This window comes from Aedes albopictus, chromosome 3 (assembly GCF_035046485.1).
Source record: "Aedes albopictus strain Foshan chromosome 3, AalbF5, whole genome shotgun sequence".
NCBI lineage: Eukaryota > Metazoa > Arthropoda > Insecta > Diptera > Culicidae > Aedes > Aedes albopictus.
Genome location: NC_085138.1, coordinates 90132230 through 90157400, shown reverse-complemented (window position 1 = coordinate 90157400; position 25171 = coordinate 90132230). Strand labels below are relative to the sequence as shown.

The 25171-nt window shown below is 39.4% G+C and overlaps 1 protein-coding gene across 1 annotated transcript; it reads left to right on the top strand.

Moving 5' to 3' along the window:
- The first annotated feature begins 253 nt into the window (after window positions 1-253).
- On the top strand, window positions 254-9486 carry LOC115266597 (uncharacterized). The gene is made up of 5 exons (XM_029873040.2): window positions 254-768; window positions 827-2025; window positions 2081-2213; window positions 5491-7659; window positions 7755-9486. The coding sequence occupies exons 1-5, from the start codon at window positions 643-645 to the stop codon at window positions 9111-9113; spliced, it is 4986 nt and encodes a 1661-aa protein (XP_029728900.2). The 5' UTR covers window positions 254-642; the 3' UTR covers window positions 9114-9486.
- The last annotated feature ends 15685 nt before the right edge of the window (window positions 9487-25171 follow it).

Genomic DNA, 25171 nt, shown 5'->3' with positions numbered 1-25171 from the left:
TATCTTTCCCAATGTACAACGATATATCAATCTATTTGAAAATTTCATTGTTGGCTGACGCTCCACCCGTGGCGCCCGTATCGTTTTTGTTCGTTTTCACTCAGTATTGTGGCATTGGGCGAACATTTTTGCGTGTCTACGATTTGAATCAAATGTGTTTGAAGTGTTATGTCTTTTGGTCTATGCTACAAACCACCATGTCACGTCGCACGCTTTTGAATGTTTCTCTGGTTTCTCTCATCACCGCCGCCGCCGCGATCGTCATGGAAACATTCCGTTACAAACAAACCCGCATCCTCGTGCCGCGCGGATCGTTTCGTTTCTCTCGCAGAGCCACCCAGAAGCATAAAAGAAACATGAAAAGCATAAAGTACCGCAAGTGAAGAAGGTCAACAAAAAGCAGCGAGAGAAGAATTAGTTCACAAAAAAAGATCGCGATGTTATTACGAAACGAAGCTAACTGCTGATTGATCTTGTGCGTTTGTCAGTGAATGTGACCAAATTTCAGATTGAATTTCAGTGAATTTTATATTTAGCTACTTTTTGAACGATTGTCCTTGATGTGATTGGAAGGACGCAAAGAGGGAAAGAAGGATGAAAATCATCCCGATTCCAGCAGCATAGCGCGAGACGGTGGAGACGATGTCAATCAACATTACGGTGCACAGCTCCCAGCCTGCTGCGCCTTCCGGTAGTAATCCGTTTGCCAGTTTGGAAAGTGTTCGTAAGGCCGAGAATGACAAATTGCGCAAAGCTCGGTTGGAACAGGTGAGTGTTGTCATATCGAATAGTTTTCTGTAGGAGGAAATAACTGTTTTTCTCATAGGTCCGACAGCAGTCGAAACAGCTGGCGGCGAAAGTTCGCCGGAACTTCAAAACGGCCAAGGAAAAAGAGTTGGCTAACGTGGAGAAGCTGAGGGAGGCCGAGTTGAAGAGCTGGAAGCAGAAGCACATAGCAAAGTTACAGACGGATTATCAACACTGTTTGGAAGATGTCGGTGAAGCGCACAAGGCGGCTGAAGCAGCTGACCAGTGTGAGATTTGGTTTCAGGAGAAAAGGGCCACCCAGCAGGCAGCGGCTCTGCAGAGGGGAAGACAAGCGGAGCAAAAGCTAGCGAAAGACATTCAGGACCGAGAAAGCAGGAAGGTCAAAAAGAAGAGAGATTACGTACCGAGCAAGTCGGTTGCGATACAGGTTTCGGTTCCCGCGGAACAGAAGAAGGATGCTCCGGTTCAGGTGGATGACAGTAGTTCGTATGCCAATACTGTGAGTGCATTCGAACAGTTCAAGAGAGGTTCAAAAGCAAATTCGGTGCCAGATTTACGAGTACCGGATGATCGTCCGTTGTCTCCAGATTTCCTGTCGTCGGATGAAGAACTGCTTCCTGCAACAGGTAAAAATAAAGAGAACATTCCAGCTCAGAGTTCTGCATCTAGCAAACGGATCGACACACTTTACTACAATCCAACATCATTCACCTCACCGGAAACAATCCAACACCAAGCATCCACTACTCAACAGAAGCCGATAAAACCTTTCACACAGATATCCGATTTCGTCAGAAGACGCCGACAGGAGAAATCTCACCAATACGCCCACCCACATGACCCTCCCATGAAAGACTTTCCCACCTATTCCTCGCAGAAAATCGTCCAGTTCGATGATCTCAGCGAAAACACCCTCTCCTTTCCCACTAGCGCAGCCATGGGCGGCTCGATTCTGGAATCTCCGCGCAAACCGGTGCGAAAGTTGGTGGAACATCCGAAGACCATCCCCATCAAGTCGAAAGCATCGAGTCCCTCAAAGCGATCGGCAACGGCCACGACGGATTCTACCACCAGCGCGGTGGGTGCCACTTCGTCCAAGGTACAGTACTACGACTTCAATACCAAATACCGGAAGGAGTACGACCAGCCGAGCGCGTTTGTGACGCGAAACGATCATCCGAGGGAAGGGGAGCTGAATGCCATGCAGGAGGCCGATCGACTGGAGCGACTGCAGGCCGAGATGCTGAATGCGAGGAGGTAACTTCTATTAACAAAGCCGTTTAAGTAGCAGAACTAATTTTATTTATTTCAGACAACTTCCGGTGGGTCCGGATCGTTCGCAGAACGCGCTGGAAAAGTTGCAGATGCGCAAGGACTACGAAAATCTACAGGCGGAACTGGACAAATTGGTGCGAGCTGAATCCCAAGTGAAGGGCCTGGATGTGGTAAGTGTTTATTACATTTGTATTTATTTCTCTGCATCTAGACAAATTAATTATGAAGTAGTGAAGCCGGAATTGCTGATCAAAGTTTTCTACGCATAAGCAATAGAGCAGATCGGTGAACTCCCTGGGCTTGGATTATATCTTCCAGAAAGCTTTGATTTCAGGCATGTGGTCGATGTGCTTTGCAGTAATGATTGGAATAGCTGAATGTATAATCAATGGCAAACAATTCTGTAAAAATCAGATCTTCAAGTCATCTGATATTGTTTTACGATCATGATGCTGCATAGTATATCGAACATTTGTCGAAGTCATTTATGTGCCAGGAAAATATAATTCCAAGTTGGTGAGAATATTACAAACTGAGGGAGGGTAATAGGCCCAGTCAGACCCCTGAATGGGCAATGTGGGTTAGTGTGTGGGAATGCTATTGAAGGTTTGTAATATTCTCGGAGGCTTTCGAAATCCAACAGGGCGCGTCCCCGGGTTGCATATAGGGGGAAAAGGGAGATTTTTCACATGTACTGTAATCAGCCAATGTGATATTATCTCCTATGGTGTTGTAGTGCGAATGAATGATCTCATTCTATGGGAATTCGAACCTTGTAATGTATTGTTTATTAACTCCAATTTTCCAAGCTTGACAGGTTTTGAAGACAAACATGTGCTGAGAGAATTGCCTAATAGGAAAGTCACATCAGCAAAGCTTTTACATATGCAAATGCTATCCATGGGGTCATGTCTAGCATTTAATATGTATGGCAATGACTGGTTCTTACCTAGCAGGGGTACTACAAGACCACGCGGACAATTCGATTGAAGGCTTAATTGGGGATAATATATTTTCCAGAACTGAAGGGACATTTTTTCCGGGACTGGCGAGTCGGAGAGGGTAGAAGTTTTCGTTTGTTATAATTGACAAAATAAACAATCGGGCGCTTTTTCTTTCTTTGACTTGCTTGGTATTTTGTGGATTATTGTTTTTTGGTTTTGGAAGGTATGCGATTCACTATTGAGCCTTAAAATTATTTTGCATCTGAATAGCATTGATATTGTCAAGTCTGTACCAACACCCTAGTCCCACACCAAAATACCCTTTTCCTATCCCATGGCGTTTTTGTGGTCAGCAAAGACTATTCAGCCATTACCCCTCCTTATCATCGGCTTTGGACTGATTTGCGCTCTCATTGCCCCACCAAATGCTGCAAAATGAAAATGAAATAAGCAATAGAGCAGATCGGTGAAGTACTACAGGTATTCTTCGATATAACGTACCCTCGATATAGCGTACCCTCGATATAGCGAATTCGATATAACGTACATTTTGCTTCGATATAACGTACAACATTGAAAAAAAATATTTTTCCCACGAATAACCCTTAGATAAACTACGATATCACTCAAATCAATGTTTTGTTGCAGCATTAGTCTTGTTACCCAGAATTAGCGCAATTTGGGGAAAAATTTAGTGTACGTTATATCGAAGCAAAATGTACGTTATATCGAAGCACAAAAAACGAAATGACTTTTTCGTCAAAATTTAAGTTTTTCATTATTAGTTTTGTGAATTTCACCGAAATCATTATTTTGGATTATTTCACGTCGAATACATCAATACTAGCATAAAAAATATTAAACTTTTCTCTGCTTCGATATAACGTACACTTCGATATAACGTACAAAGAGAAAACTTTTTTGTACGTTATATCGAAGAGTACCTGTAGTTGTAGTAATGAGCTGAATTTTTGTATGGTGAGAAGATCATTTCTCCGTTTCTGCAATGATAGGGTGCAAAGAGCGTGGGTATTAGCGTGGTTCAAAAAATCGGTTTTTGCTCCACACCGCTCATTCGATTCGTAACCAGATTCTAAGCCTTCTCCCAAAAAATGAGCTGATTTGGTTGAAAATTGAGAGTGCACAAGCCCTTCAAAGTTTGTATGGGAATTACTATGGGAAAAGGACGTTTTTCATTCAATTGGCCGTAGCATTTCCCCAAGTGCCCTAGAGTGTTAGTTGACCCTTGGTACTCCTAGGCTACTCTATCAGCTACAACTTTGCCGAAGACCACATTCAAATCGGATGCCTCATTAATTAGTTATCAATTTTTATCCAACTGCAGAAACTTTAACAGTGATCGTTCAGCTTCCCAGCAGGCAACAGTGCTGCACATGGCGCCAAAGATAGCACACATAAATCATGGCTACTATGTTTCAAGGCAAATTGCAGTGATGCCCATGGAATAGTATAATCCAGTGACGACAATTGTCAAAATACGGTCGTCTGCACCGACGCCCAGCGGCGCCAGCGTCGTTGATTTGTTTTTGTATTGATAGTCGTCTTGACAACCCGAGCGCTTTCGAAATTCTTTTGACCGCTGTCTGCTGAACTTCAATCACCTACTGATACTCAAAGTCAGTATTTTCAATTTCAACTGATTATTTTTAATTAAGCACGATTCAGAAGCAAAAAATGCAGTTGTTTTGCATCACTCACCAAAAGTAACTATAATGCATTGAATTGAGGTAACATATCGGTATTTGTATGCCTAAACCATAATAAATCAATTTCTATTCATATTCGAATTCATCGAGCTGAAGTTCAGCTGAACTGAACTTCAATTACAGTGGATGACACCACAAGACGCCGCTTTCATTGTCTCGTCTCTCTTTGTCATGTTCATTCTCGGCCTCGTGTCTATGGGTAACTGTGTTTGTTTATTTGTGCTCGTTTTCACACAAATTGAACATCATTGTGCTGAATTTTTTCGACACTGGTATAATCATCATGATCAAAGATTTTCATTCTGGATAAAAATCGATAACTAATTAATGAGGCGTCCGATTTGAATGTGGTCTTCGGCAAAGTTGTAGCTGATAGAGTAGCCTAGGAGTACCAAGGGTCAACTAACACTCTAGGGCACTTAAGGAAAAGCTACGGCCCATTGAATGAAAAACGTCCTTTTCCCATAGTAATTCCCATACAAACTTTGAAGGGCTTGTGCACTCTCAATTTTCAACCAAATCAGCTCATTTTTTGGGAGAAGGCTTAGAATCTGGTTACGAATCGAATGAGCGGTGTGGAGCAAAAACGATTTTTTGAACCACGCTAGTGGGTATTATGATCCCTTGCATAATTTGATGCTGTTTGAGCAAAACTTTGGGCAACAGTGTTCTGCCAAGATTTGGGATTATCTATTAGGGTAGTATAAATTGTTAGTACATTACTACAAATACTTTGTTTCTCATGTTCCCTTTCGTACTAATCTTGCACTTTCCAGACAAGCAAACCTCTCATGACGGAGACCAGACAGCGGCAGCAAACGGAAGCCCGCCAGAAACGAATGAATCAAGCCGTGGAAGATTTACTAAAGAAGCGGGTTCTTATCACGTGCCCTGTAGTTCGGGATCCACCGAAGGGAGTTCAGCTGGCCAATCGACCCTCGCAGATAAATGTCGCTGCGGGAATGGGGAACGCTGTTCATGTACCGGGGGACGATTCCGTCGTTCGGGACAGCTCGGATAGTTGCAGCACCATCATGCTGGGGTACGATCGGGGAAATGAGAGAGCGGGAATTCCTCTGCCGGAAGCTGACAAGGTTGCCAAGCTAAAGGACCTGCTGGAGAAGGTGAACGAACAGAAAAGATTGCTGACGGAGGAACTGAAGAAGGAGGAAGAAATCGATCGGGAACTGAAGGTCCCCGTTGTGGGTTTTAAGTCGACGAAGACCCAGACGGACAACGGAATCAAGAAGCTGCAGCAACGTCAGCGGGAGCTGGAAGTGCAGCAGAAACAGTTGCACGAGAAGGAGAAGGAAATTCACGAGTTGGAGAAACAGTTGAAGGAGAAGTTGAATCGATTGGAGAAAGAGAAACCCAAACCGAAGATCCCGATTCAGATTGAGACGAAAGGAAGTGGGAATGCTGAAGTTCAAACGATTCATGATAACTCCTCGACGGTATCGAATGATAGCATCCAATCGGGTTCGGAGATTCCGGTGAAGATTGTTATAACTGTTAACGATAAATCGAAAAAGAAAGTTAAGAAAACCCCGAAAAAGGCGGTCCCGGAAGTAAGAAAAAGAAAGAAGGCTAAGGAAGTCAAGGATGTTGTTGATCAACCTGTTGAGCCGCCGAATATTCCAGTCAAGTCGCCACAGAAGGTAAAGGAAATTCCACAATCGCCCATTATTACACAAAAAGTCATTCCGGAACCTCCAATGGTAATTCCAGAACAAACGGAGGCATCTCCAATAAGCTCAACAACCTCAACGGTCTACCGACAACTGCCAGCTAAAATTGACAATCGTGCAGGTCAGCTCTTAAAGCAGCTGGCCCAACTACAAGCTCCACCACAAAAACAAGCCAAACCTCAACGGCCTGATTCCGCTCCCAAGCATCTGCTCAAAAAGACCGCTCTTCCTCCACCGGTACCTTCGACTCGAGTGCAGCAGAGAGGTCAAAACCTCAACCCAAACCTTATGCAGTATATCGTCCGTCTACTAGGTATGTCCCGACAATCCATTGAGCAGCTTGGAGTTAGTTCTTCCACCACAGTTTCCACACCGCACGAATCCGTGGTAAACGTTAGCGCCAATCAGTCCAGTAGCGCCGAGGAAGTAACCAGTCGAGATCAGTCACGGATGGACAAGCTGCGACGGTTTATTGACGAGAACTACAACTTCCTCCAGGAAATCGACGAGACCCTCAAAGAGCAAGAGCTGAGCGGAACGGCCGACGAGAACATTAGTCGAGTGGAAGACGTCTGGATGAAAACGCTCAGTCGGAAAGAGAAAGAAATACGACGGGAAAAGCCGAAAATGGCGGCACCTCCCACGGGACAATCTCCTCCGGTCAGAGACAGCTCCCTCAAGTCGATTCTGAAATCGCCGAAGAAGACCCCAGCCAAGGTTGCCACAATTATGACTCCCCAAGGGAACGTGGAAGTGATCGATCTGACGGATCGTGCCGAACAGGAAGCACTGGAGAAGTATTCCCACCTCGCGGAAAACTGCAGCAAACGAATATCCGAACTCTCGGATATGATCCAGAAGGTCAGGGAGGAGAAAAAGAAGCTTATTGAAAACAGTTTATCCTCAAGTGATCAGCCGGAATCGTCCACGAAGTATCTGGATTTACCCCGAACGCAGCAGAAGATTCCGCAGGCACCTGAAGCTGCTGGAATCAGTCCGCAATCCGCCAAGGACGATCCCGTCAGCGAAGAGATTAACAACATATTTACCAACTCGCGGCAGATCGGACTGAGCAAGGACAGTGGCATTGCAATGTCCCGACCGGTAACGTCATCCGACTATCGGGACAGTCCAGATACTAGGCCGGCGAATGCCGGTGCGCCGCAGTTCGAGTCGTCCGAGGATTTAAGCTCGCGGGAAATGGTGACTCCTGCCGTCTCGGTTGCATTCGAACCATTGTTGAAGGATATTCCTAAGGTGAGTACAAGAGATCTTAGTTTGCAAATTATTATCGAAGTCCTAACTACCCATTCAGGAACATTTCCTAAATCCAAACTTCAAATACTTTACAGGTTTCCCCGCGGTTGCCTCACGTGGAAACAAATGATCAAGCCATGTCTCCCGAACCGAAGGACATCCCTCTGGCGAAGCGTACAAAACCGCCTGTGGCCATAACTAGGTACAGTCCACAGCTCGAGGAACCCATTGCAGCGCATGAACTGTCCACCATTCCAGAAGTGGAAACTCCGCTTGCCTCCAAGGCCAACATTTCAGTGGTACCAAGTGAGAAACTCGACCCTGCCGAACAACTTCTCGTAGAAGTCCGCGACAAACTTCTGGAACATGCTCGTGCCCTGGGCTACGAAGATTTCCCCAACTACCAGCAGTACGTTCGGGAGCAGAATCTGGAAGGAACCCGTTACGATCCCGAGAAGACCAGCTATTCGCGTCTCCACGATCTGCTTGAAGTCACCGACCGGAGTGATCTTCGATACCAGAACTTCCCCGTGCCGGCTCCGGAAATGAACATCACGGAAGAGAGTAACAAGCAGAACAATAAAAAAGCGGAACTGGACAGTAACTCCAGCTCCAGTACGACACTCCCCGATGTGGTTGCCGAGCTGAAGCTCAGGAAGATCATTGACAAATCTTTCGACAACTCTCTGGACGACTCGAATCTGTCGACACCGGAATCCGGATCACTACTGGCTCTCCATCCTCTACCGGAAAAATCTCCCATCAAGGCACACCAGAATCAGAACGACGGCCACAAAACCCCCGAACAATCTGTCTCCGAAACAACGGCGTCCCTCGAACGAGATCTCAACCAACTGGGTCTTCGCTGGGCTTCGACCATGCTCAAAAAGAACCAACAAGCCCTGCTTCAGGACCACTCGAGCAGTTCGTCCCTCTCGCCGGCCGAAGATATCCGTCGTCAATCGGGAAGAAACCCGCAACCACTGCCATCGCTTCGAGACGATCCGAACGACTCCCAGAACGCCGTCGCTGGGAAACCCCTCAACCTGAAAGAGTTCATTGCTCGGGAACTGATGATTCGCACCCATTCCGACCCGAGTTCTCTCTCCGAATCGTCCAGTCCGTGCAGCTTGCTGTTACGTTCCCTACTCGACATAAGCCATATCAACGCCTCGACGACGCCGGAACTGCTAACCCAGACGACAGACCGTAACATCCAGCGAACCTCCACCCCAGTGGCCACGAAATCATCCTCCGGGACAACCCCGCGGGAGGCCAACAAAGATGACGGCAGCCTGAACAACATCACCAATGGGCTCTTTTCCGCCGAGTCACGGATTTCGTCCGTCCGAATGAGTTCCTCGTCATCGGGAGGGGAGAACAAGTTGACGGTGCCGAACGTGCGGCTGGATGTGGAACGGTATGACAATGGACGGGACAAGGAACGCAAGTAGATTGCACACAAGTCGCACATGCTCATTTTCTGATAAGTATATTTGATAGATGCCTTTATATTTTAATAAAAGTGCCTTGAAGCAATATTTTACTAGAAGCGTTGTTTTCAATTGAATTAGATTGCTCAAGCTACATATCGATAGGGTTAATTTGAATTCTACGCGTGCGGCCCCACAATCAGTGAATTAATTGTACGGTACGTTTTGTTTTCTGTTTTAGGATTAAGTTTTACCTATTATCAACTATTTCTAGGGTTATTTTTAGTGACTAATAATTAGAATGTACTCTCTTCATATTTCATAGGACGCAACAAATTCAGCACTGTTAGTCATAGGCATGTTAAAGCATTTAATAAATGAAAAATGAACCGTATTTTGCTTTACTTGTTTTACTGCATGATGAACGATGGATTCCATAAAAACTTTTTTTCAAAATCAATAGGGGGACTCACTAAACAGATTAAATTGCTGCGTAAGCCATGATTTTCTGCTTATTTGAAATGTTTCATGATTTTGCGAATGAAATAATCAAAGATTGCCTTGGTGATCGCGACGTTTCATCAGTTTAATCAGTTTAAACTGTTTAGTGAATCCCCTTAATGACAGTAATTTATTTTTGACGAAATTTAAGACAGAATCGTTGAATGCAGGGTATGACGGGACAAGACAAGCACCCCTCTGTTTTACTACTTTTATAACGAGTTTTGTTTAAACAACTTAAAATAAAGTTCATCCAAATGTGATTGCCAGCTAACCAGCCTAGGGCTGAAAATCTCTATAATAAAGTAATCATGTGATTGCCTGTTTCCAAAAGGCGTGAAAACCTCGCACCGTCACACGCCGGACAAAATGATTTTCGGAAATACGGGAAATGAAAGCTGATGATCTCGTACTAGTTGTTGGTGAAACGGCATTTCATCAGTGCAGTGGGTTCGCGGACGCGTAGAAAAGCTTATCTCCGGGAGAGACGGCCGACTACGTCAAGCACATGTACGCACAGGATCAGGAGTATTTCGGGGACCCGCATAGAGACATCGTAGAGAGTGGTGAACCTATCGATCATGATGGTGGCTCCATGGAGGAACTCTGGAATGTCATAGAGGCTCACGGGTGGGGGATGTTACGATGCCACAATAGAACACGATTGCACTTTCGGGTGTAATGATCACTTTTCACAGTTTTTAGCGTTTAGATACATTCTCAAACATTCATAGTAGGTTAAGGTGAATGAATCTAAAATTAAGTAGGCTATGACTCTGACAAAATGACATGTTAGGATTATTCTGTAATAAACCACTGTAAAGAACACACCGTTGTCCAATCATTTGCCTACAATACTATATATGTAATATTAAGATCAAAACCACTGTATAAGCTCAATATAAAATCGCAGAGTTGAATGTCATTAACAAAACCTTTATGAAAATGCTTCTTTTCATTAAAATATGCGATCTATTGAAAGTGTGCTTTCAATACCTTAAGTCATGTAAGAATTTGGACAACATATTCGAAATTAGGGCCACCAAATTTAGTAACTAAGAGTATTTTCAACACAAACGAGCAATGTTAAATCAAAAACATAAAAAAATCGAAAAAGCCTATTTAGACATGTTTAAAAGTTTCACAATACTTTTTGAAGTAGCCTACCGCAGAGGGTCAGTACCTAGGTCAGTACTTGTTTTAAAAATATAAAACATGTATTGTTTGCTTAACCCTTTATAAGGCAGTGGCAACTATATTGCCACCTTCTGTTTGTATTTTTTTTTCTGTTTTATAACAACTTATTTCGAACTTTTTTTTGTTTACGCAAAGTTGGGATTACTAACAACGCCTGGTATTTTTTTGGTACTAAACAAAGCTTTAACAACAATTTGGGAGCCATTTGCAGTCTCAAAAATGGCTTAATTTGAACGCGTGAAGAAAATTAGCTCAAACTTATTGTAAAATTATAGATTTGGTAAATATTTTAAGAAATAATCAAATTATGGGTTGACATGAGCTTAACTACACGGTTTATATTATGGGTTAAGCCCTAATCCACTCTAAAATCTCTTTTCCGGCTTTTTGTCGAAGTCAAAAGAAGAAAACTACCCTAAACGGGCAGTGGCAAGAATATTGCCACCAGCGCTGGTGGCCTAAACGGGCAGTGGCAACTATATTGCCACCTCAAAAGCTCAATTTTGGGGTAAACGGGCAGCGGCAACTATATTGCCACCAGCGTTTTTGGGCTTAACGGGCAGTGGCAACTATATTGCCACCTAGATTTTTGAGAGAATCTTTCAAACAAAAATTGTTTTGTACATGTAATCATGTATATAATAATTTCCATAATAGTATGCGTTGACAACTCTTCTAGTTTTCTCGGCCTTATAAAGGGTTAAACAAGGGAATAATTCAAGAAAGATCGAAAATTTCGACCAATGTTTCCCCGGATGACAGTACGTCAAGTTGAATGTATAGAACTCACAGCGACGCATATAAAGTTTGTTAAATTTTGTGATAGAATACTTAATTGAAAATAGGATGCTTATATCTCCCCAATACTTTGGAATCGACGCAAAAACACACTTTTTTCAAAAAATCTTTTCTCGTAGTATAAACACAATTTAACTACAGTAATGGCAAGTATGACTCAGTAAGCAGTTCAATATTATCATGATCGTTATGGCACTACAGTGTACGGAAGATTCAACGTTGTTTTCAAGCATCTTCAGTCGACTTTCAGGCGGCTAAGTTAGGTGATTTGCGTGAAAAAACAAGTTACTAGTTCATGTTGTCCCGTTGTGCGCGGGTAAAGTGAGGTGTTTGCACGGATGGTTTTAACCGAAGACGGCTAATAACAAGACAGACATCTACCCTCTTGCTCCATATACTTTGGGAGCTACAAGCACTCTAGCGCCGCGAACGCCTTCAGGGAACAACATCATGAATGAGTGTGCGTGCGATGCTACAATTCCCGTTTACGTATAGACGAGTGCACCGATGAACTGAATTCATCGCAGTCCGAGAATTTTGACACTAGAGCGGGGCCGTTCCCAATCAGAATTGTTCAATTCTGATTGGAAATTCTTCACTTCTGATTGGAAGCGACCCCGCTCTAGTGTCAAAATTCTCGGACTGCGATGAATTCAGTTCATCGGTGCACTCGTCTATTAGCATGCACACGCACACTATCATGTTTTAATGTTCCTGTGAATCGTTGAGGGCGTTTCAACCATGTCGCCTGCAAGAGGGTGAGAGCTGTCTGTCTTGTTATTAGCCGTCTTCGTTTTAAAGGATTCTTTGTCGCGAGTGCATTGCCATGTAGATTAAGTATTGTGAAAATAAATCGTGTTTTTATCATGCGATTGATCGATAAAATCGGAATTGTGCTTGTTCTACGATTATTACGACGCGTATATCCATTAGCGTGGTTCAAAAAATCGTGTTTGCTCCACACCGCTTATTCGATTCGTAACCAGATTCTGTACCTTCTCCCAAAATTTGAGCTCATTTGGTTGAAAATTGAGACTGCACAAGCCCTTCAAAGTTTGTAAGGGAATTAGTATGGGAAAACGATGATTTTCATTCAATCGAGCGTACGCGTATGGTGCTTGTTTTGCAGTCGTGTATTAGCTTATGGTTTATATTTAACTAACATCGCTTTTATTCATCGTTGACTGCTTTAATTCGTTGGTTACACAACAGAAAGCAAATGATTGAAGCTTATAGCGTTGAAAATGTTAGTTGGGGTAGTATTTTCCCAAGTGCCCTAGAGCGTTAGTTGACCCTTGGTACTTCTAGGTTACTCTATCAGCTACAACTTTGCCGAAAACCGCTTTCAAATCGCTCGCCTCAATAATTAGTTATCGATTTGTATCCAACTGGACGAACTTTAGCAATGATCCTCCAGCTTTCCAGCAGGCAACATTGCTGCATATGGCGCCAAAGATAGCACACTGAAATCATGGCTACTATGTTTCACTGCACAATGCAGTGATGCCCACCGATTAGTTTAACCATCATGGGTAAAGATTTCGATTCTGGATAAAATCGGTAACTAATTAATGAGGCATGCGATTTGAAAGTGGTCTTTGGCAAAGTTGTAGCTGATAGAGTAACCTAGAAGTACCAAGGGCCAACTAACACTCCAGGGCACTTGGGAAAATACTACGCTCGATTAAATGAAAAACATTGCTTTCCCATAGTAATTCCCATACAAACTTTGAAGGGCTTGTGCAGTCTCAATTTTCAACCAAATGAGCTCATATTTTGGGAGAAGGTATAGAATCAAATAAGCGGTGTAGAGCAAAAACGATTTTTTGAACCACGCTAATATCCATATAACCAGTTGTGTGGATCATATCACCTACCATAGGTGACTCCCAGATTCGCACCCTACCTTACCCTACTTACAGATATTCCTTCCCGAGACAACTGTGGGATGTTAGTTGTGGATTCCACGGTTTCTAGTAGCAAAGGTTGTCGAACTAACATTCCTTCCCTATCCTGATGACCGAAAATACGTGGCCGGCACCATTATTGACTTTTAAAATATTGAACTCTCGAATTGTGCACATTGAGAATGGTTAGCTAGTCCCAAGCACTATTCATTGGTACCCTGTGCAACTTCGATTGTTCTGGTCAATCGCGGAGTAGCAACTACAATGTGTACGGTTATCTTTGCTTTGATTTGCATAGGAGAACAAAATTGAAGCATTTCAAAGTGGATCAGTTCATATGAAAATCGGCTTAAAATTGGTCTTAAAAAATCTTTCATATATTTCGAAGTTATAGCGAATATCTATTGCAGTTTATTGCTCTGTGAATCAAGTCAAAATGGAAAAAACAGACCTGAGGGAGAATGGGACAAGGGATGGAATGGGATTAGGAAAGGGAAAGGTGATGAAATAGGAAGGGGTGCCCTAGAAGAGGGAATGAACGCATAAGAGCAACGAGAGCTCATAGCCCATACCACAACGGGTTTAAGGTGAATATACATATAACGAAGCCACACTTCCGAATTTTCAAAAGCACAAATCTGAAGCTGAAAAGTTGATCGATTGGTCACTACCGGCGGGTCACCAATCGATCAACTTTTCAGCGCAATCCGTCTTTTGGTTCCTTAGATTTGTGCTCTTCGAGGTGTGGCTTCGTTATATATTCACCTTGATCAGTGCCCTGAAAAGGACACTGCAAAGCGCATGAGCGTAAAGAGAGCCCATAGCTCATTGGAGGAAGCTTGTGACGTCATGCAACTTTAAATATGACATTGAAAGGCACGTCATCGAAAGCATCCTCAATATTCAAGAAATCACCCAAGCAAAAACTACGTTTAAGCAAGTACTTTCTTGAAAACGTATACAAAAAGAGTCACTGTGAACATCCCACATTGGAAGACATGTGAGTTCACATGAATAGGCATGTCAGCCACACGAACATCACAGATGTGATAATCGACAATGCGTTTCAAGCATTTCAGAAAGAACGAGGTAACCAGATTAATCTGGAACTTATTCCTTCTTTCTAACAACGCACGCACCCTTTCGGGATAAAACTATCAAGTAATTTCACGCCATGAAAATACCCAATAGAAAACTACAAGAGTTCAAAACATGTTTTAAATACTTAAATCCCTCTGGAGAAAAATAGGACAAAACCCCATTTGCCCTGGAGATTTGAAGTAAGCAGAGCTTTTTAGGGCCCTTTAAGTCGATTATATAGCTATAATTCTCGGGCGGAAGCTAGAGATTCGTAACTATACAACAGAATGGTTTGTCCGAAGATATTTTGAACTTGAACAGGTCACAGTTCCATTCTGGAATACCTCTTGTGATCTGCACAGACCGCAGAGGACAAGCTTCTTTCAAAGCAATAGTTATGGCACAGACAAACAGACGTAACACCTTGAACGATTTTCATGGAAATTCATCGCCCAGTTCACACTACCATCACCTGGTGGAAAAGTTGCACGAATCACTGTGTTGTGCAATATCGTCAACAGAAGGCACTAGTGTAAAACGTCAAACGCCACTACCCAAACTAGACAGGATTACACTCTTCACAATCACAGCATAAAAAGAAAACATCAACGACAAACCAAATCGGTGTCAATTGAAAAACGCCAATGGCGAAAACGCATTAAGCGAACCCATATAGGTACTAATGTAAGCTAATTTACAACATTTGAATAATTCCGCCCTTATTTAGCCTCAAATTTGAGTCTTAAGGAGGGCAACTGATTATCTCGGAGAAACGAAAGGTCCACTGCACTATAGCTCCGGTTGGCGCAGTAAGGACGAAATACTGTGGAAGACGCCCTAATTCTCCACAGGCTCCGTTTGTGATTAGGTTTTTGTTAGACCCCCCTAACCATTCATTCCTTGGCACGGTAAGCATAAAGCCGCATAACACCATGAATTAGGGGTCACCTGTTTAGTGGACTCTTACCACTGGATCAGGCGGTCCGTAGTGTTATTCTTAGCCAATTGAGACAACCGCTACCGACACTACACAGCTATCTAGGCTGATCGGGAAAAGAAGTTAACATTGATGGTTAACTTCCAAACGAGCCCGAACAAGCCAGGATCATCTCCACTTCAGAGTAGTTTGGATGATCCAGAATGCCCCTAAGATGTATATACAAGTATCATAGTTTGAAATGTACCCGATGTACTGTTACGAGTGTAGATGTAAAGACCTTAACTCCAGAATGATTTGGATGGCCTAAGCATCCGTCATTGATGTGGAGTCGCATCTCGCATACTCAAATTTACAAGTATGGATCCAATCAAATTAGTTCTGGCATGCATACATTAGTTTAGTATCCTATTACAGGTAAAGGCCTCACAATCAGAACTCCAGAACGTTTTATGTTACCTAGAATATCACCAGGACATGATCACCATCATTTCATGTTTTAAAATATATCTTTGAATGTAATGAATAAAGTTCAAGTGATTTAAAAATAAAACAAATTTATTTGTATTCAGTAGACTAAGTTCGAAACTACTGGTTGTTTTGGATAACCTGGAGATAGAGTTAGGTACAGCTATAAAAGGACATAGGGTAAGTGTTCCAATTATGGTTATTGTACCAATCATTCGTCATAGTAGATTTTCACCCTTTAATGGTGTGAACCAACAAGAAAAAAAAAAGGTGAACAACAGAGCACGATCACAAAAGATGGTTGTACTCATTTAAACTCCACATTTTCCTCAAATTATGGTATAAATACAGTGGCGTAGCTAGGAATTTGGGGGCCCGGTGCGGAAGCAAATTGGTAGGCCCCCATGAAAATTACATAATATGTTCATATTTTACAATGATAAATCTATACATTTAACTGTCGAATAATCTCACTGTTATATTTTGTACAAAAATCTCGCTTTTTGTACTCAGTATTCTAGTGATGCTGGCAGTGATGGCCAAAGGAGGGTTAAAAATTATCTATCTTATCTTATTTTCTGTTTTCCTTTATGATTTTTTTCGGGAGCGCGAGATTTTTTTTATAAGAATTATGCTGAAAATGTTTTAACAATTTATTTAGAAATTGCACCAAATAATCATTTATAAACGCTTTGAAAGATTGCTTTACTTTTTTCTTTAAGAAATTTTTCTTGAAGAATAATTTGTATTCAAGAAACTTTTAAGTTGTAAATGCAAGGATATCATTCAGTACTCCTCTAAAAGCACTCCTTCAGGAATGATATTATTATAATTAGCCTTATTAATGAGGCTTTCAGTCCCTTGGCTGGTTCACCTCAGACATGCAGGAATGTTTTCAAAATACTACAAAGTAATTCAAAAGATTCTTGCAAAGGCTTCATCGAGTATTTCTGGAAATAATAGTTCAAGAATCTATCAATTATATTCTGAGGATTCATCTAGAAGATCATCTAAAGAATTCTTTCAAAATTCCAGAAAAAAATACTACAAAAAATCATCAATGATTCATTAAGAACCAGATGTTCTTCCAAGAAATTACATCGAGATTCCCTCAGAGGAAGAGAAGCCCTTCTAGGGTTTCTTTCAACATTCTTCCGTTTCTTTCAGAGAATCCTCTTAATATTCCTTTGGTGATTTTCCATAGATTCTTCAAGTATTTCTCAATTCTTCCCTCAAATAACTCTTTTAGATATTTCTCCAATAATTAAACTTGGAATTTCCTCAAGCATTCATCACTTGTCTTAGTGTCCTTTTAAAGATTTCTTAAGAATTACTTTCTAAGATTACTTCAGAAATCCCACCAAAAATTCCCTTTTCCAAAAAAAATCTTCAAGGATTCTTCAAGAAGTTTCTCTAAGGTTTTACTAAGAGATTCATCATAGGATTTCTCCATTAAATAAACAAAATCTCCAAGGATTCCTACTGAAGAAATTGAATTAATTAAATTAAATTAATTAAATTAAATTTATAGATGGACTTCTGTAGGAGTTCTGTAGGAATTCTTTCGAAAAATCCTTCTGAATTTCCTCTAACGAATTTTTCAATATCCATCAACTCTAGGAGTTTTCTCAAGAGTTCCTGCAGGAATTTTTGCTAGTATTCCTCTGAGCACTCTTCAAAAAATTCTATTTCTCCAGAATTTATGATTGATTCCTCCAGAATTATTACGTTATTTTTTATATAATCCGTGATCACTTCTAACAAATATACAAAAATAAGAAACAGAACAAAAACGCTTCATTACATTGTTTTGGGTGGGATAAAAATGGCAGCGTAAATGGCTAAATAGTAAAGAAACAGATATCCTATCTTATCAAAACAAATAACTTCTCCAGAAGTCTCTCCAAGGAATTAGGAAATGTTCTAAGGTTATTCAAAATTCTAAAGGATTTCCTTTAAGGCAGCCTTTAGAAATTGCTCCCGAAATTCCTTCAGGATTTTTTCCAGAGGAGATTTCTTTAGTAATTCTCTTGCGATTTGCCCGAAGATTCGTTCAGATTTTATTCAAGTTTTCTCTTAGAGTTTCTTCAATTGATTTCATTCATTCATTCCTAAACTGATTTTTCCAGGTATTTTACAAATAATTTTGTACAAGAAATCTTTTGGGGTCTTTTTATGCAAGGATTTCTTCATGTATTTATTTATTTACTATTGCAAGGGTTTTCCGGAGATTCTTACACAAATTCCTGCAAGAAATTCCATAGGAATTCCTCCAGGGGATGCATTAATGAGTGTTTTTGCTAGATTTTTTTTAGAAATTCCTCTAATAAGCTTATTCAAGGATTCATAAATTCCTCCAATGAATACTTTAGAAACTCAAAAAACAAAAGAATTCTTTCAATTCTCACAGAAATTCCTCCTAGAAATTCTATAGAAATTTCTTCATACATTTTTAGGAAATTGTTTGTGATCTCTTCTGGTAATCATCTTAATTTTTTGGTAATTCTCTTGAGATTTTTCTCGGTCGTTCCGTTGTAAATTCGTGGATTTATTTTTAATTTGCAAAGATGTATCTCATAGAACATGAAAAGTAATAACAGACGAAATTTAATAAAGAATTATCAGAAGAAATTTACAGAGGAATTACCGAAGAAGCTTTTAAAAGTTGCCACTTAAATTTACAAACGAATCGACTAATTAATTTTCAAAGTACCTGTATGTGTCTCTGACAGGTTTTGGGCCGCTGAATCCGAATCCGGGCTCAGATTTGTTTCAGGACGCCACAAGTTTGAGCTATACCTCAATTTCTAGGGCAAAATATGCAATTTTGGGCTTTTTTGACTGCAAGCCGTTAAACATGGAAATATTTTTTTTAAGCAATTAAAAGGTAAAATGGTCAATTGACATCTAAATTTACGACTCAAGCAAAATATTTCGTTTTACCAAATCAAATTTGAAAGATTTAAGCATTTTATGTTAATATGTAAAATTGCATGCAATTTTTGGAGGGTGGTTTGTATCGTACCTAACATAACCGCGGCCCAAAATCTGTCAGAGACACATTAGTTTGCTCTTGACACAGACCAAAAGTTAATTTTTGTTACGCTGTGCTATTGAAAGAATTACAATAGTAATTGTCAGGTATATGAGCAAAGGGACTGCTGGTAGAACTTTTAGAGAAATTGCTGAATCCCGTAATAAATTTCCAAACCCAAAGAATTTAAAAAAGTTCTGTCGAAGATATTTTCAAAAATAATAACCTAATTCAACTTTGAATATTATTGCCGAGAAATTCCAAAAGAGTTATGCCGAAATAGTTTTCAAAAACATTTGCAGAGAAAATTCCAAGAATATTGCGAATATTTTGTATAGTTTTTCTGTCGTTGCGCAATTTGCGCGCCGGGTAGTTGCGCGCAGCCAATCAGGAGCAAGAAAGCAGACGACCTCAGACGACGTCGTTGCGCGCCAAAGCTACACTCTACACGTTTCCATTGTCTGCGACCAAAACAAACATCGACGCTCGCCCACCGGCTGATCGTTGTTGTTGATAACTTGCGTGGAAAGGTAAGTTAGCTCATTATGGTCCCTTTCGAGGTTGTTTTAATGAAACGGAAATAAAACAATATTTTCTGGAATTGTTGCTGATTCGATTGGTTGTGCCATTATTTGTTGCATTCAGTCTTGTACTGATCGCACGCGGTCAATACCGTTTGGGTATGTTTTAAGTAATGCAAATATGGATACTGCCCATGATATGAGATTCACCCTTGCGCACAACTGACTGACAGATCGGTAAAGGTGTGAAAGAAAAATTTTTCTTGCTAAGCGCAATACTCTTATAGGAACTTTCGGATCAAATCCAATCAAAGCATTTCCCAAGAATTTGTTAAAAAAAAAAACCGCCAAAAGATATTTGAAAGTTTTTTTCAGGTAACTCACAGTAAACTCGCCGAATAAATAACCAAAAAAAATGCCATATGAATTACCCAATCAATTCCCGTAGGGATTGGCATAGAAGTTTCCAGAAAGTTTCCAGAAGTTTCCAGAAAACTTTCGGATCAAATCCAATCAAAGCATTTCCCAAGAATTTGTTAAAAAAACCGCCAAAAGATATTTGAAAGTTTTTTTTTCAGGTAACTCACAGTAAACTCGCCGAATAAATAACCAAAAAAAAAATGCCAAATGAATTACCCAATCAATTCCCGTAGGGATTGGCATAGAAGTTTCCAGAAAAATGTTAAAGTTATTCCGAAAGTTATTACCAGAGGTTTTCTCAAACGAATTGTCAAAAAAAAGTCAGTGAAAAGTTGCAGACGGAATTCCCAACAGAATTTTCGTAGAAATAGAAATCTAAAGAAGTTCGTAGAAATAAGAATCAGAAGCCATTTGTAGCATTTCTGAGAATTAGTTGAAGAAGTTTCCAAAGGAAATGCCTAACAATTAATCAAATATATCGTCAAAGGAAATTTTCAGAGCAATAGCCGAATGGATTCTCAAATTAATGTTTAAACATATTCCTTAACGAATCTGTAACGGGTTTCCGAATTAATTACTGAAAAAGATAAAAAAAAATCCGAAAAAATACTTCAAAAATTGTAATAAATGATGTAAAAATTCTCACAGGATTTGCTCCAAGAGATTCTACTGCAATTCCTCAATGAATCCTTTAGGAATTCTTCCATGGTTTTTATAAGCTTTTTTTTTCTATTGATACCTTTAACGGTTTCTTTAGCGATTACACCAGTTTCGTCCGGATTTCTTTCACGAAACTTCTAACGAAATGTTTCTAACGATTTCATCAATATTTTTTTCTCAAGTGCGGAGCTCTAAGAACTCTTTCTTGGATATCTTTTACGATTCATCTGGGAAATACTTCAAGGACTTCTTTACAAATTCGTCGAAGATTTTCTGCGAAAGTTGCAACAGCGATTCCTTAGGAAACTTCTTCTTCAATTCCTTGAAGGATTTTCTTCAGTATTATGTAATCCCAAGAACTCTATAAAGAGTTTCTTAAAGATATCCACAAACGATTCGTTCATGTTCTCTTCAGCATTTTTTCAGAGGAATACTTTGGAGTTCTTTCAAGATTTTTTCAGAAACTTCTTCAAGGGTTCTTTTTGCACTGCCTCATACGATTTTTCTTGGAAGTCCTTTCAAGGATTTCTTAAGAATTTGTTCAAACATTTCTTTAGTAATCATACCTGCAGGGATTTCCTCATAAATTCCTCTAATAATTTCTGTAGAAAATCATTCAAAGATTCCTTAGGCAATGTTTTTAACCCTCTAATACCCAAATTTTTGATTTTGATCTAAATATCATTTTTCGTTATCTAAAATCGATTTAAACATGTTTTGGAAGATGATTCTTCTCAATTCTCGATTTCGTGAATTTCAGTTTTTGATTTTTCTAATTTTTATTTTTGAACATCCCCACACTTTTATATTTTTCCAGGAAGCCAATTTGGGGAACGGATTTTTTGAGATGAAAACATTTTGAGATGTTATGATTATTTTTGAAATATAATTATTTTATTTTTTTTCACAGAAAAATTTATTTTCCGTGTATTTTTAAGGAAAATAATTTTAGTGTGTATTTGATTCCCTTAAACTATTAAACAAGGATAGAATTATTTGGGAAAAATTTAAAATATGTTAATTGTAGCAATTCAATACAAAATAAACAATGACTTCTAAAAGGTGACTAAAACATCAATTTTTCAATGATTTAAAAAAAATGTAAATTTGCTTTAAAATACACCAAAAACCATTTTGAAATATACAGAACAGTCCTAAATATAAATATAATAGCCAAAAATATAAAAAAAAAATGATTTTCCACGAAACAAAAATTACAAAAATGCTCAAACTATACCCCGTCTAAAGGCGGGATTGGGTATTAGAGGGTTAAGTCCTTTTTCACAATTCGTTCAAGAATCTTTTAAGAAATTCCAGTAAAAATTTAATCTTTTCAACAAGGATTTTGTTTTTCAAGTTACGTATAAAGATTCGTTCATGGATTTCTCGAAGTTTTTCTTCAGATAATCCTACAAGGATGGACACATTCATCCCTAAAGAATTCCTGCACAAATTTCCTCAGGGGGTCTTACAGAAATTCACCCAAGGCCTCCTGCGGAAATTCTTTTGAAGATTGTTTTTTTTTATTTGCACCAAAGAATTTCTAATTCTTAGGGGTTTCCGTCATTGATTTCTTGAGAAATTATCTAGGCATTTCATAATTAGTTCTTCCAAAAATTGCTTACAGATTTTTTCAGGAATCCTTTAAGTAATTACTCATAGTACTCCTAGTACTTGTAGTACTACTTCATAGTACTGTAGTAATCCTTCCAGAACATCATCAAATATACCTCCAAAATCAACCCAATGATTCTTTCCTAATACATCTTAGAATTCATCTAGGCGATTCTTAAAGATTTTGTTTAGAAATTTCTACAAAAAATCCTACAGACATTTCTACAAGAGTTCCTTCGGGGTGTAAAAAATTAGCATTAAGTTAAAATTCACAAATACAAAGAAATTTAAAAAAAAGTTCCTTCGGGAATACATTCAAATTTCTTTGGAAAATCTCCCAAGGATCCATTCGGGTAAGGCTTCAAAAATCTCAAAAAATCATCAAATATATTTTCCATGAGAGACTACTGCAAGATTCCTTCTTGAAGAAATCTCTAAAATCATTCTTGGAGAAATTCCTTGAGGTCCATCTGAAGGATTTCTTGAAGAGTTTCATGATATAATCCTTGAATGGCTTTATGAACGGTTCCGAAATGGTATTTCTGAACGACTGTTTGAAGAAATGCTTACAAAAAAAATCCCAAAGGAATTCCTGAAGGATTTCTTGATAATTGTTTGAAGAAATTCTTGAAGAAATGTCAGGAGGAGTTCCTGAAGCAATCATTGTAAGTATTCATAAACCAATGCTTAGAAAGTTTTCTCAACCAATCCCTGAAAAAAGTTCTGAAGTAAATCATAGAGGAATTTTTGTAGAAGTCTTTGAAGTAACTGCCTGATAAATCGAAAAATATATTCTTGCCCGAAGGAATTCCCGCAGAAACTCTTCAAGAACGTAATATGCGTTCAGTTCTTAATTTTGATAAATGGGGCCCCTGAATTTCAGCTGCTATCTTATGCTAAATCAACACCTATGTTTGATTCTGTGGTTAGGATATCAGGGACATTTTCATAATGCTCATGAATTATACTTCCATATCGGTACTGAATATCGTAAAATTCAATTTTGATTTCGAACACATTTTTTATTGTATTTTGGGGCTCCTGCAGGTGCAAAGAGTAGTCATCAAATTAATATAAACAAAACTAACGAAACTACATGAATAAAGTGTGTACATGTATAATTGATAATAATAGAACATCAAAATAGCCATCTGTGTTCCCCATTCCAAAATCTCTTGATAATCACGAAGAGGCCCCTACATATCTATCAGCAGATCGGCAAGTATTTAGCTTATACTTATATGTAGGAATCTTTCGCTAATCACAGAACTTTATTCAAACTGGGCCCCCGAATTCAGGGGGCCTCCAAATCAGGGAAGGTTTATAACACTAGACCTGCCCTGATTTGGAGGTCCCCTAGGTTCGGGAGCCCGGTGCGGACCGCACCCTCCGCCCCCCCTTGCTACGCCACTGTATAAATAAATCATTTTCCTTAAAATTTCGGCTTCCTTGCACCCTATTTCGCCATAGTGTACCAGTTATGGCTAATCCCATAAGGATTGCATGCAAATAGTGCGAAAAGGAACCGAAGTTAAAAAAATGTAACCATAATTGGTACAGGGTTCCTATCATTGGCACACGCTGTAATAAATACTAAAAGTAGTTTTGGCTCCGTTTCTGTATTTTTCTTGTAAAGTGTGGAAACTTAGCTATCTTTTAACATATTGATGACATTCGTTGGTCTTTTCGTTATTTTTGTACAAATAGTTTTCCTTAGTAGTGCCATAATTGGTACATCCACCCTAAATCATTTCTATCTAACAGCTACAACCCAAACAAGGAGTTTTGAGCAATTTTCATTAAAATATATTACATGTACATAGAAAGATTACCCGAAATCGAGTTAAAAACAGCAATATCTCCAAAATGTTCTATCATAACATAACCTCCATGTATGTATATGAAAGCGCAACTAATCGCCTTAATAAAACCGTTTTGATTTTGAACATCCATCATCTTCATCAAAAGGTATGAATAAAAGTAAGAAAAAAAAATTGTCCACAGCCTTAAGGGGTCAATGCTGATGCTAATACCAATATTTTGCCAGAATTTCTGCCGTAGTATGACTAGGGAAAGGATGGATAAAGGATCGAAATTATGTGGCCACGTGGTACACAGACGGCAACTAATTTTAAAACGGCATCTTTACGGGCATTTGTCCACCAAACCTTTCCGATTTTTTTTCATGCTGTGAAGCTTCTAGTTTTCAATATCCCTTCAGAAACGTTTTGCGCATGACTGTTCATTCCACATCAATAAAGGCAATAAAGAGGTGCCTCACACATATATAAATACATTAGACTGGTGCAAATCTTAATAGAGCTTCTTCCATGCGTTAGATTTTTATGGTAGCTTAAACATCTTAAAAATCTACAAACATTTTTATGCAACGGTTGTATGGGAGCGAATTGATCAACAGATAAGAGGAATGAGGAATCACTCTCATTTCTCTTATCTGTTCCTTCAGACAATAGAAAAGTATTTATGAAACATCTTGATAAGTATTTTAATTTTTGTTAAATGTTAATTAAAGTATACATTAAAAAGAACTCTCGCGGATACCAAAATAAATCTTCTTAGTTATTTATCTGATAATCCCACTTGTTTTGGTCTTTGTTTTCTGCAAAGGTGAATATAATATATTATTAGCTGTACACAATTAATAAATTTAATTTACATAGTAAATTAAACAGCCTAAAATTCCAAAATTACCAAATTTTGCGTTTCGTAATTTATGCACCATTCAAGGAAATATGCATGGCAATAAAGAAAGACCTCATTTCTACAGATTCGACCTATTCAGACAATATTTAAAGAAATCGTTAAATTCGCATCAGTCTAATAACTCATATAAAACTATCAGTACTAGCACATGCGAACAGTTTCAGCTGTTTTATCAAGGTAACCCTCTCTGACAGACAGCAGAGATCGAAAATCAAAAC